Below are 14,311 nucleotides of genomic sequence, written 5' to 3'. Positions count from 1 at the left end.
GAAAGATAGAAATTAGGGACAAAAAGTACTTATATTTACTTAAAAATACTTAAAACTACCTTTTCTCCCTAATTTCTATCTTTCCCGTACTTATCCATGGACACCTCTTCAAGACAATCACTAAACTATGATCCAAACACAGGGGGTGGGTGGGGTGGGGGGGATAACTAAGGTCAGAAGGCCAAACACAGTGGGTTCATAACTAAGGTCAGAACCGGAAGCCAAACACCATTTATCCACAACTAGGCTCAGAGTTTAGGGCAGCCAGCAGCTTTACCTTCATATCCACGTTAATCCCGAGGTGTTTGGTGGGCCCGTACTTCATGGTGAGGTCATATTTCACATCCGTAGCAGTGGAGTTATCACATAGGTCGAGGAAGACAGTGTGGAGCTCGGGCAGTGGGGTGTACAGCTCCAGGGCCACACGCAGACGAGGCAACTGACCCTGTTCGTAGCGCGCCCCAAGCCCATACTGAGGGAGCCAAGGGAAAACTATCTAATGTATCAAATAAAACATCAGCATAGAGTTCAGTCTTAACCATGTGACTGCGGATTTCCTACAAGAAGACATCACCAGGCTGCTTACAATTCAATGGAGAAAAATGTAAAGTCATGCACCTTGGGAGGGAATATCCAGCATACCAATACCACATGGGAAACACTCCACTATCCACCACAGAGGCAGAGATGGGAGTGCCTGTGTGCTCACTAACTAAATTGGAATATATGTTTTTGCTAACTCCTGACGTCTAGAGAGGCAGTATTTGTAGGCATTATTGTTCACCCCAATAAAAATGTTCCCCCTAAAAAAAAAAAAAAAAATAAATAAATAAATAAATAAATAAATAAATAAATAAAAAAGTTCTCCCATACCTTCTTCTCTCCCAACTGTCCGTAGACCCTGGAGTGGACACGGACTTCTGGCTGCAGCTTGAAGAGGTTCCTCAGTTCACCCTTTACGACCTGAAATTCAAACCATTATCATTTTTTCATCAAGTAAAACCATTTATTTTAATCATTTTCAATAAAACATGAATTACATATATTGATCTACATAGAATTTAGCTCTGATGACATGAATCCTTTTGTACAATGCAATAAACACCTCTATATTCTTCATCCATATTGTGGCCATAACTAATTTTAATATTATAAGATAAATATCAGTAATAAACTTATGTATGGCCTTCAGTCTTCACAAAAACATCACATTACTCTTAACCCCTTGACTGCGGATTTCCTACAAGAAGACATCACCAAGCTACAGGAGTGGAACAAAAAGTGGCTGCTACAATTCAATGAAGGACAGAGTAAAGTCATGCACCTTGGGAGGGGTAATCCAGCATACCAATACCACATGGGAAACACTCCACTATCCACCACAGAGGCAGAGAAAGACCTGGGACTATATGTTACCAGGATACCAGTGAAGGGATATCCAGCACACCAATACCACATGGGAAACACTCCACTATCCACCACAGAGGCAGAGAAAGACCTGGGACTATATGTTACCAGGCTACCAGTGAAGGGATATCCAGCACACCAATACCACATGGGAAACACTCCACTATCCACCACAGAGACAGAGAAAGACCTGGGACTATATGTTACCAGGATACCAGTGAAGGCTAAATCCGTGCCGATATCAGCGGATGGGTTAATAACATTCAAACACCTCAGTACACTCTCCTCTATTCTATTCTCATATATTTTTTGTACTGCGTTTGTCAAGGCTCTTTCAATCCTACTCTCAAAAATATCACTTTACTCTTAATAACATTCAAACACCTCAATATAATCTCCTCTATTCTATTCTCATAAATATTTTGTCTGTATATTTGTGGGAGCTCTTGGGGAGGATAAGCATACTGGTTTAGGCTCTGTACCTCAATCTATTCTCATAAATATTTTGTACTGTATATTTGTAAGAGCTCTTGGGGAGGATAAGCATATTGGTTTAGGCTCTGTACCTCAATCTATTCTCATAAATATTTTGTCTGTATATTTGTGGGAGCTCTTGGGGAGGATAAGCATACTGGTTTAGGCTCTGTACCTCAATCTATTATCATAAATATTTTGTACGGTATATTTGTGGGAGCTTTTGGGGAGGATAAGCATACTGGTTTAGGCTCTGTACCTCAATCTATTCTCATAAATATTTTGTACGGTATATTTGTAAGGGGTCTTGGGGAGGATAAGCATATTGGTTTAGGCTCTGTACCTCAATCTATTCTCATAAATATTTTGTACGGTATATTTGTAAGGGGTCTTGGGGAGGATAAGCATATTGGTTTAGGCTCTGTACCTCAATCTATTCTCATAAATATTTTGTCTGTATATTTGTGGGAGCTCTTGGGGAGGATAAGCATACTGGTTTAGGCTCTGTACCTCAATCTATTCTCATAAATATTTTGTACTGTATATTTGTAAGGGGTCTTGGGGAGGATAAGCATACTGGTTTAGGCTCTGTACCTCAATCTATTCTCATAAATATTTTGTCTGTATATTTGTGAGAGCTCTTGGGGAGGATAAGCATATTGGTTTAGGCTCTGTACCTCAATCTATTCTCATAAATATTTTGTATGGTATATTTGGAAGGGCTCTTGGGGAGGATAAGCATATTGGTTTAGGCTCTGTACCTCAATCTATTCTCATAAATATTTTGTACGGTATATTTGTGGGAGCTCTTGGGGAGAATAAGCATATTGGTTTAGGCTCTGTACGTCAATGGTAAGTAAAATGTCTCACCTTTAACCCTGAGAAAGGTGTGAGGAGGGTGCAGCTTATGGTGAAGTCTGAGAGGGACGTCACCTGGCCCAGAAGCTCAAACCCTGCATCAACATTGTCGTTCCACTGAATCCTGGCCTCAGTCTGAAAAATAAAAGATCGATATGCTAATGTGATTTCTTATGGGGATATTCTGTACGCACCACTCCCTCGTAAATGTGTCGCTCCCTGCTGCAGTGAGGTGAGCGACATGGGGGTCGATCTTAAGATATCACTTGCCTCGCATCGACTAACTATTCATGCGTTCTGAGGCAGCTGAGAGTATCAAGACACCTCTCCACCTGAAATTGACCTCTCTATTGGACACTCTACTTTAACGTTTTTTTTTAGGAGCAGCATTTAGCAGAGTTTTTTCTAGACTTCTTTTATGTCCTTGAGCTGCTTCCTGTCCTAAAAAAAAAATAATAATAAAAAACAACTTTTCAGACTAGAATTCAAGACGTTTTGGCATTAAGGTCAATTTTTTTTTCACACATATGCCCGGGAAAAGTGCAGAAACACCCAACTTCAAACGCAATTCTCTCGTTTTCTCGTGTGTGTCGTTTACCTCACTACAGCAGGGAGCAACAGATACCTGAACTCGCTCAAAAGGTAATAAATAATGAATGATAACTATGGTCGGGGTACTAGGAAAAATCTGAAAGCAATGAAGCTGATTTGATGGTATAAACACAAGCATATATATATATATATTTTTTTTTTTTTACAGCAAAGGAGACAGTTCAAGGGCACAAAAAAAAGTAAACATTAATAAAAAAAAAAGCCCGCTACTCGCTGCTCCTAAAAAGAATCCAAAGATATAAGCAGATACCTCTTTAACTTCTCATCTCTTATGGTGTCTCCTCTTCAAAGATCTTTCATGGGGTAGGCACAGCAAAGTTTTTTTTATGTTTATGTGCTTAGTTCCTCTCAAATTTAGTTCACTTACTCTCTCTGTTCATCTTACTCTTCCATCTCCCAGTTTTCTAAGATCCCAAAAACTATTGTCATTTAACTTTGGAGCAACTCCTTCCAATGCACATCTGTCTTGATCAGAGGTTAAAATGACAACTGGTCCACTCTAGTAGCTGGCCTGGAGTTAACCCCTTGACTGTGGATTTCCTACAAGAAGACATCACCAAGCTACAGGGATGGAACAACAAGTGGCTGCTACAATTCAATTTAGAAAAATGTAAAGTCATGCACCTTGGGATGGGATATCCAGCACACCAATACCACATGGGAAACACTCCACTATCCACCACAGAGCTAGAGAAAGACCTGAGAGTATGTGTTACCAGGCTACCAGTGAAAGCCAAATCCATGCCAATTGCAATGGATTAAAAAAACAACAGTGAACTCAGGGAAAACATCAACAACCTTCATACCAGGCTACCAGTGAAAGCCAAATCCATGCCTATTGCAGCGGAGGGGTTAGGCAAACAATAGTGAACTCTGTGAAAACATCTACAACCTTCATGATGGAGTCCTTAGTGAAGCCAATGACAATGACTGCCCGCTCCAGCTCCTCGAAGGTCGTGTCCACCTCTATGCCGGCCTTGAACCGGTGCGGCAGCGTCACCACCTGGCCGTCCACGTGAACCTCTTCCTCAGGCCACTTCAAGACAATCTGCACAGTGAATTAGAGAATAGTATAATACATATTGATACATCTTGATTAATACATAAATCCAGCAGCTCAATCCTTTACACATAATTTACCTTTTCCTGCACTGTGATGGCATGAAAGCAATGTGGAAAAAGAGAGTTGGAAAGTTTTGTTTAGTCGGCGCAACATCTGTGGTCATATGCCAGAGAGAGACAGAAAGGGAAGGAATTATAGGAGAAGGGAACAGACCCCAGGAGATGGGACACAACCCCCGATTAATACCTGGTACCCATTCACTGCTGGGTGGACAGGGGCGTAGGGTATCAGAAAAGCCGCCCAAATTTTTCCATCCCGCCCGGGAATCGAACCCGGGCTCTCTTGGTTGAGCCGAGTGTGCTAACCACTGCACCATGAAGCCCCCGAAAGAAATGAGGAAGAAAAGATGCATGACAAGTAAGAATTTCTGTTTTTAATGCACAGAACTCCAATTTTTCCACCATGCACCCTTTTCCTTAAGTGTATTGCCATCTGTATTTGAAGATCATTAGTTTAGCCATCAAAACAATCAAGCTTCAATGTCTTTTTTCATAATGAAGGTTACATAAACATCAACACTGTTACCCAGTACACACATATTCTACAGACATATGAAAAAAAAATTACCCACAAGCCCCTTAACCCCTTCACTGTGGATTTCCTACAAGAAGACATCACCAAGCTAGAGAAATGGAACAAAAAGTGGCTGTTACAATTCAAAGAAGGAAAATGTAAAGTCATGCACCTTGGGAGAGGATATACAGCATACCAATATCACATGGGAACACTCCACTATCCACCACAGAGGCAGAGAAAGACCTGGAAGTATGTGTTACCAGGCTACCAGTGAAGGGATATCCAACACACCAATACCACATGGGAACACTCCACTATCCACCACAGAGGCAGAGAAAGACCTGGGAGTACATGTTACCAGGCTACCAGTGAAGGGATATCCAGCACACCAATACCACATGGGAACACTCCACTATCCACCACAGAGGCAGAGAAAGACCTGGGAGTACATGTTACCAGGCTACCAGTGAAGGGATATCCAGCACACCAATATACTAAGGTAACACTCCACACCATCCACCAGAGACTGAGAGAAAGACCTGGTAGTATGGCTGGTAATAAGACATTTTTTGCATCAATCTCATCTCAAAAAGGGTCAATCGAAGGGTCCCTGGTCCTAATGAGTGTTTTTAGTAGGTTCGTGTTAGTTAGTCGCGTGACTCTCAGCCTTTCTACTTATACGCCCGAGCCAAAATCCGTCCTCGGGGACCAATAAGGAGATTCACTAATAATTATCGTTAAAATAGTTAATTCCTGATGTTTCTTGGCAATAGTTAGGCGTCAGAAACCGGTAAATACTATGCTTTGAGTACGACAATCTGACAACGGTGATTCACGGTACAGAAGAAGCATCAAACTACCACCAGGGTCATAAAACTACTCCTGGAAATGGCCCAAGCTCCTATGAAAGCCTAGTCAAATAGGTGAACTTGGGCAAGAAAATGTTTAAAAATACGTCCCTATATGTTGCCGGGCTACCAGTGAAGGGGAAATCCATGCCAATCGCAGCGGACGGGTTAACGAGATGACTCACCGTAAGCTTTTCCTCCAGAGTGGTTGGGTCGTGATACACTCGGATAGAAGCTGTCACCAGTTGCTTTTGTTGGTGAAGCTCCTCCACGTCAACCCTCACATGAAGGTACTCCAGGCTGTTATACGTGGTACCTGCATGAGGATGGCACAAAGGTATTAAAGAGCTACACTAATTACCTGAATCAAACAACGTCACCATCATTACAAAATCAAAATTCTGTGTAGAGAAGGAAAAGTGGTCTTGATAAATCTTGTGAGAGAAATACATGGATACAAGTACAATTTTCAGAGCTAAAACTGAAAGCAAAGGACAGAAAGAAATTGCAGGTTAAGTTACGAATATGTAAAAGGTAATTCAATCAACAGGTGACCCTTAGATGGAAGGTACGAAGGTCAGTATTATAAGACATTTTTGCTTTTCATATCAGCTATTTCTAAAGGTCAAAGAGGGGGTCAATCAGGTTCTAATGTGTGTTTCTTTAGGTTCACGGTACAGAAGAAGAATCAAATTACCCCCAGGGCCATAAAACTAATCCTAGGAATGCCCCAAACTCCTACGAATGCCTTGTCAAATATGTGAACTTGGGCGATGAAATGTTTATCAATATGGCCCTAAGATGCAAATCGAACTTACCACTTAATGTGACCTTATAAAAATGTCCCTCCCATTTTGCAGTGGCATGGACGTCGGTGCTGCTCGGCCCAACGATCAGGTCAAGGGCTGAGGACATTTCTCGGTAGCCTTCAATAGTGGTGAGGATTTGTCCAAACAGTGAGTATCTCGTCTCCATTCCCACGCTGTCGTCCTTCCCTTCAAGTGTGACCTCCAGTCTATCCCTGTCCCACTTTAAGATGAGGAAAAAGAAGTTAGTATGCAGTTTTAACCCCATGACTGCAGATTTCCTACAAGAAGACATCACCAAGCTACAGGGATGGAACAAAAAGTGGCTGCTACAATTCAATGACAAAAAATGTAAAGTCATGCACCTTGGGAAGGGATATCCAGCATACCAATACCACATGGGAAACACTCCACTATCCACCACAGAGGCAGAGAAATACCTGGGAGCATATGTTACCAGGCTACCAGTGAAAACCAAATCCGTACCAATCTCAGCGGACGGGTTACAGGTAAGCTAATACTGTATTTTGAAGTATGTATGTATGTATGTAAATACGCTCTAGTTCAACGTACCTGTATATAAAAGTTTGAGTCAATGACACCGAGTTTCTTCTCAACCCAAACTCCAGTACTGGCACTGACGAGGCCTTCAAAGGAGGAGTTCACGTCCACTCTCGTTTCTATTCTAAAGTTGCTGCCTTGGATCTGCTTTTGGGCGTTGAGGTGCAGGTCGATGTACTCTCCCTCATGCCAGTTTGCCTTCAGCTTGCCCTCTATCTGATCTGCATTTCGGAAGTATCTGCAATGAGGAAAGCAAGTGATGAAACAGCCTCTAAGGGGCGTGGAGTTAGGAGTTGGAGTCGGTAAAATTATTTCCGATTCTGACTCCTTTACGATATGTGCAAAAAAAGGAAAGTTTTGTTTAGTCGGCGCAACATCTGTGGTCATATGCCGGAGAGAGACAGAAGGGGAAGGAATTATAGGAGAAGGGAACAGACCCAAGGAGACGGGACACAACCCCCGATTAATACCTGGTACCCATTCACTGCTGGGTGGACAGGGGTGTAGGGTATCAGAAAAGCCACCCAAATTTTTCCACTCCACCTGGGAATCGAACCCGGGCTCTCTTGGTTGTGAGCCGAGTGTGCTAACCGCCACACCACGAAGCCCCCTATGATATGTGCAATGTTGTGTGGCTGGGTGTGGTGTGGCATGTGGTGTGGCGGAGTTTGCTATGCCTACTACCATACAGCAGAAGGGGGGAAGGGGGAGGGGGGTGGAGTTGGGGTCAGAGTAGCAACCTCAAAATTTAATGGAGTCTGAGTTAGTCAAATTTTTCTATATCTGACTCCACACCTCTGCAACCTGTCATAGATTTTGTTATATCTCACCCCACTCAAATGTAGGAAAGAGAATTAGGAGTTAACAGGTGAGATAGTGGTAATTCTCTCTCTCTCTCTCTCTCTCTCTCTCTCTCTCTCTCTCTCTCTCTCTCTCTCTCACAATTGACTCTTTTAAAAACAAGCTCGACCGTCACTTCCTTCAACTTAATATTAACTAGAGTTGAAATGCAGCGTTTTGGAGCCATCTGATTAATGTAGAATCACTTAGGTTTAAGGACAGATCACCTAGTCTGAACCATGGGGTCTGTGTGGTCTGATTTTCTATGTAAATCTATGTAAATCTCTCTCTCTCTCTCTCTCTCATATGACTACTATCTCACCCATCAACTGTTCATTCTCTCTATTCCTCATCCCCATACTGTCCAAACCCCTTATGCAAGAGTTAACCAGCATCTTCACTCTTTCATCCCTCACGCTGGTAAACTCTTGAACGATCTTCCCTCATCTGTATTTCCTCCTGCCTACGACTTGAACTCTTTCACGAGGGGGGTATCAGGACACCTCTCCTCCCGAAACTGGTTACTCTTTTTGGCCACTCTACTCTATTTAGAAGCAGTAAGTAGCGGGCTTTTTTTTTTCCATATTGTTTTCTTTCTTTTTTACGCCCTTGCACTGTCTCCTCTGCTGTAAAATAAATAAATAAATAAATAAATAGATAAATAAAAGTTTTCAAGGGGGCCACTTACTTTATTTCCAGGAAGTTCTTGTTCCAGTGAGGGAAGGGCGTGGCCAGGTCAAACATGCCGTACAGCTCAGCAGTGTCGCCACGTCTGAAGCGTATGGTCATGTTGGCTGCGATTTCTTGCTGGTGGCCGTTTTGTTCCATCCAGCTGAATGCTCCTTCGTTCCTGTTCTCCCAAATCATGTCGCTCTCGATGTATTCAACTGAAAGATAAAACGATTCAAGTATTTACTCTGCCTAAATATTGAAGATACTCCTCACAGATCATCTACATCTTGTTCTAAGGCTGCAAATTTGACTGCCATGAATGAAGACCCATTTTTTTTTTTTTTTTATTATTATTATTATTATTATTATTTTTTTTTTTTTTTACGTGTATGCCTATAGCACTGGTAGCCTCTCTTGAGGGGTCTGGATGGTAGTCGGCCCTAGCCCATCATGGCGCAGGTGAGAATGTACTGTACCATTATTTACATGCTTTTTAAGGTTCCTAATATGCAAATTTGCGATATGCGAGGCTTTGAACCGCCCATATTCTCGCATATTAGACGACCCCCCTGTATTTTGCCTATTTTAATAGAAGCAAATAGAAAATAGCTATTCATGAATTCTACGTTTGTAAATATTTTTATAAATGCAATATATCAATAATCAGAGGAATTTTAATTTTAACCTGTAGAAGTGATATACAAATGTTTTTTCTTAATTCCAGTACAACAATGCTGAGAGGCTGAATCTATATGACCACACCTGTCTGTCACTCACACAAGCAACAGGCAAATAAAAACAAAAAATTATGTTGGATTTGTTGCTCTGAGAAAAAATATCAATGTGAAAAAAATCCTGAGTTCTTGAGAGAGGAAAGAGAAGTACTTACATCTCCTCTCAGTCATCCAGTTGACTCGATACTGCTGGCCCAGGAAGAACATGAGGCCATTCAGGGTGAAGTTGGACACTCGGTCATTTGGATTGGCGTAGAGTGCCTCGATCAGCATCTTCTGATTAGGGTCCCTGTTGATAAAGACAGGCGAATGTACTTAACACTTTACTACAAAGAAGAGAAGAACACATCCTGAGACATGCACTGAACTTTGAGGTAGAGGGCAGAAGACCACCAGGAAGGCCAAGGAAGACGTGGAGAAAGGTGGTGGAGGAAGATATGAGGAGGCTGAACACCACGGAAGAAATGGCTATGGACCGGCAACAGTGGAGGAGGCTCATATCCCGTCCAACCCCACCATAGGGAATAAATGGACGTTAAACGATGATGATGATGATGATGATGATGATGATGACTACAAAGCTGATGGACTTGATTATCTTATAAATATACGATAAAGTTAGTGTAATTAAGAGATCATGAATAACAGAGTGTTGAATGTTGACCAGTTGACAACATTAAAATCCTGTGAATGAGAGAACAAAACTACAAGGTGATGTTCGCAATACCTGTTAGCATCCCATTTTAAGAGGACCTGCAGACCAGTCTTTCTTGGCTGTAGAATATCTGCCGTCAGACTCATGTGGATGTCCCGGTGTCTGGAAAAGGGAAAGAGAAAAGAAATAGCTTAACCCAGTAGCAGCGACGGGCTAAATTTGTGGCTTTACCGTGTAGCTGCGATGGGCCAAATTTGTGGCTTTACCGTGTAGCAGCGACGGGCCAAATCTGTGGCTTTACCGTGTAGCAGCGATGGGCCAAATTTGTGGCTTTATCGTGTAGCAGCGATGGGCTAAATCTGTGGCTTTACCGTGTAGCAGCGATGGGCTAAATCTGTGGCTTTACCGTGTAGCAGCGATGGGCTAAATCTGTGGCTTTACCGTGTAGCAGCGATGGGCCAAATTTGTGGCTTTACCGTGTAGCAGCGATGGGCTAAATTTGTGGCTTTACCGTGTAGCAGCGACGGGCTAAATTTGTGGCTTTACCGTGTAGCAGCGACGGGCCAAATCTGTGGCTTTACCGTGTAGCTGTGATGGGCCAAATCTGTGGCTTTACCGTGTAGCTGTGATGGGCCAAATCTGTGGCTTTACCATGTAGCAGCGACGGGTCAAATCTGTGGCTTTACCGTGTAGCTGTGATGGGCCAAATCTGTGGCTTTACCATGTAGCAGCGACGGGTCAAATCTGTGGCTTTACCGTGTAGCAGCGACGGGCCAAATCTGTGGCTTTACCGTGTAGCAGCGACGGGCCAAATTTGTGGCTTTACCGTGTAGCAGCGACGGGCCAAATTTGTGGCTTTACCGTGTAGGTGCGATGGGCCAAATTTGTGGCTTTACCGTGTAGCAGTGATGGGTCAAATTTGTGGCTTTACCGTGTAGCAGCGACGGGTCAAATTTGTGGCTTTACCGTGTAGCAGCGATGGGCCAAATTTGTGCCATGATATAAACCCCCCAAAATAAATGATGCATAAACTGATCACAAATGCTTTGATATATATTATGAAATGGTTTGTGTGAGGGGTGATTTTTTCTAATTTTTCTCGCTTAGAGGGACCATTAAGAAACATGATCCCTGCTGCTACCGGGTTAAATCATCACAACCTGGATCGCAAGAACAGCACAGAGCAAAGAGCAAGAACATTACAGCCTCATGCCTTCAGGAAGAGGAAAGGGTGACAAAACTACACCAAGACCATCTGTTAGTAATTTGAAGACTTAGTATGGAAAAAAGTGTATAAGGATGTATTTGAGCGATAACCAATTAACTTTTAGAACCAAGACCTCTCTCTCTCTCTCTCTCTCTCTCTCTCTCTCTCTCTCTCTCTCTCTCTTTCCCTGGGTGGTATGATAAGACATTTCGCTGCCCAAGAACACATATTTGACAAGGCTTTCGTAGGAGTTGTGGGCATTTCCAGGAGTAGTTTTATGACCCTGGTGTTAGTTTGACCCTTCCTCTGTACCGTAGACCTAAGGAAACACTCATTAGAACCCGACTAACCCCTTCTTTAACCTTTATAAATTGTTAATGTGAGAATCGAAAGTCTGATAATACCAACCTCTCTCTCTCTCTCTCTCTCTCTCTCTCTCTCTCTCTCTCTCTCTCTCTCTCTCTCTCTCTCTCACACACACACATTAACACAGAAACCAACCAGGTCATAATGAACTATAATTACTCCTTAATTTGGATGCAGCATAGAAAGATTTTAATATGTCATCTAATAAACAAACTTTTACCATGCATTTCCATTTCGTCTTACCTGTCGAGGTGGAGTTCGCTTGTGAAGGTGATGACCGTGCCGAGGCTGATGGCGGTGTTGAGGATGTAGAGCTTGTTGGGCATGTGGAGCTCTAGGTGCAGGATGTGTTCTTGTGCCTGCATGTGGTCCATCTTCTGCTCATAGGCGATCATCACTTCGTACTTCATCCCGTCATTTGTCAAGACCTACAGGGAAAATAATCAAGCGTTTCGGCAAACTGTTTACTGCTCTTGCCATGTTCATCAATAGAGACATGTGCTCTCGTAATGGGCACTTGAAAATTATGTAGTGAGTGTTTTCAGAACTTAACATATTTCTACTGCTTACTAGAAAGTTTGGAGAGTTTCGTTTAGTCGTCGCAACATCTGTGGTCATATGCCGGAGAGAGACAGAAGGGGATCGAAGGAATTATAGGAGAAGGGAACAGATCCCAGGAGACGGGACACAACCTGGTACCCATTCACTGCTGGGTGGACAGGGGCATAGTGTGTCGGAAAAGCCGCCCAAATGTTTCCACTCTGCCTGGGAATCGAACCCGGGCTCCCTCGGTTGTGAGCCGAGTGTGCTAACCACTGCACCACGAAGCCCCCTGCCACTTACTAGACCTTATAAGCGTTTACAGGAGGGAAAAACTGAAATTCTATGCGACGATTGAAAGCATGCTGAAACACATAGCACTAGTAACAGTAACAATGGCGGTGGTGTCTGCGCCCTTACTGAGGTGCATGTCTTAATATATTAGTTATTGTTGTGTAAGGTTTGATCAGCGTGTCGCACCAATGCCAAAACTACACACAACAGTACAACCCACGTGTGTGTTAAGGCTCATTATCTTGCTGTTGGAGTGGACGGTCATGTTGATCCTGGTGAGGCCGTAGGAGGGGAGGCTCAGGTCCAGCTGGAGGTTGTGCAGCTGCTCCAGAAGGGTTGAGTGGTCATTGTATGTGCCACTTGCTTCTAGTCGCCAGTTTTGTCCAGACTTGATTTCAACTTCAAACTGAAAACGACATGGAAGTCATCATCTTATACTTTACAACATAAACAACTTTCACCGCATTGCCTTAGTGTTAACCCGGTAGCAGCGGGGATCATGTTTCTTAATGGTCCCTCCAAGTGAGAAAATGAGAAAAAATCACCCCTCACATAAGCCATTTCATAATATATATCAACGCATTTGTGATCAGATTATGTATCATCTATTTTGGGGGGTTTATATCATGGCACAAATTTGGCCCGTCGCTGCTACATGGTAAAGCCACAAATTTGGTCCATCGCTGCTACCGGGTTAAAGATTATCATGGACCTGACATTGGTGAAAAGGTTCTAGGGAGTGAAGTTGTTGGTAAAGGAAAACATGGACAATCTACTCACTACAGCTGCCTCACACCTCACACCTTCATTTTGAGACTGGCTTGGCTTACAGAGGCAAACAAACACTCATAAAAATGACTCAGGACTAAGCTCCCAACAGGCCAATCTATGTACTTCGTATCTCACCATTCCAGCTATAGAGGATCATCAAGACCTAAATGGATATTGAAGAGTACGTGTATATTTCACGTATATGTATATCTACAGGATATTGTTACTTGAACCATAAAAAAACATAAAAGTGCTTACAAACCGTATACTTTTTTGCAACGCTTTCCTTAACGTGACCCTCAACTTCCAAGTCAACTCTGCCGGGAATCTTCAGGAACCAGGAGCCTTCTGTGTCCGTCAGTCCAAGGGGTTTCCATTCCATGTGCAGCCGTGACTCAATCTGGCGATCTGGAACAAGTTGACGGGGAAACATTGAGGCGTGAGGGACTAACAAGCAATTGATGTACGACTAAACAAGGTGGTCATTGGCATTTTGGTCATTAACTCTTAGACGTCAGCACTATTTAAAGAGTAGCTCCACCCCCCCAAAAATTAATTGTCTATATATAATCATTGCCAACCTTAGGACCATAGCATGAATATTGTTACGCCGCATAATAGATGTTTTAACTATCGTCTATATATAGATTCTACCGCAGTCTGAAAGTGTTGTTATATTTCTGCCATACAAATCTGACTGACTGAAATTTGGACCATCTATAAATAGTTCCACCAACGTCTACGAGTTAACTTGCTTTAACCCGGTAGCAGCAGGGATCGTGTTTCTTAATGGTCCCTCTAAGCAAGAAAAATGAGAAAAAATCGCCCCTCACACAAACCATTTCATAATGTATATCAATGCATGTGATCAGATTATGTATCATCTATTTTGGGGGGGTTTATATCATGGCACAAATTTGGCCCGTTGCTGCTACACGGTAAAGCCACAAATTTGGCCCATCGCTGCTACACGGTAAAGTCACAAATTTGGCTCGTCGCTGCTACACGGTAAAGTCACATATTTGGC

At 42.8% G+C, this 14,311-nt stretch overlaps 1 protein-coding gene across 1 annotated transcript in view; it reads right to left on the bottom strand.

The window, feature by feature from the left end:
• The window catches only part of LOC126988003 (uncharacterized), an 89,539-nt gene that overhangs the window by 36,674 nt on the left and 38,554 nt on the right, over positions 1-14,311 (bottom strand). Inside the window, 13 exon segments of the mRNA XM_050845733.1 lie at positions 278-472; positions 874-963; positions 2,752-2,874; positions 4,244-4,399; positions 6,024-6,154; positions 6,657-6,867; positions 7,218-7,443; positions 8,734-8,932; positions 9,607-9,740; positions 10,179-10,268; positions 11,923-12,107; positions 12,734-12,919; positions 13,547-13,692. Of these exon segments, the coding sequence (XP_050701690.1) occupies positions 278-472; positions 874-963; positions 2,752-2,874; positions 4,244-4,399; positions 6,024-6,154; positions 6,657-6,867; positions 7,218-7,443; positions 8,734-8,932; positions 9,607-9,740; positions 10,179-10,268; positions 11,923-12,107; positions 12,734-12,919; positions 13,547-13,692 (2,072 nt within the window).

Source organism: Eriocheir sinensis, chromosome 67 (genome assembly GCF_024679095.1).
Source record: "Eriocheir sinensis breed Jianghai 21 chromosome 67, ASM2467909v1, whole genome shotgun sequence".
In the NCBI taxonomy this organism is placed as follows: domain Eukaryota; kingdom Metazoa; phylum Arthropoda; class Malacostraca; order Decapoda; family Varunidae; genus Eriocheir; species Eriocheir sinensis.
Note: the sequence above shows the minus strand (reverse complement) of the source record. Positions and strands in the feature narration are given on the sequence as shown.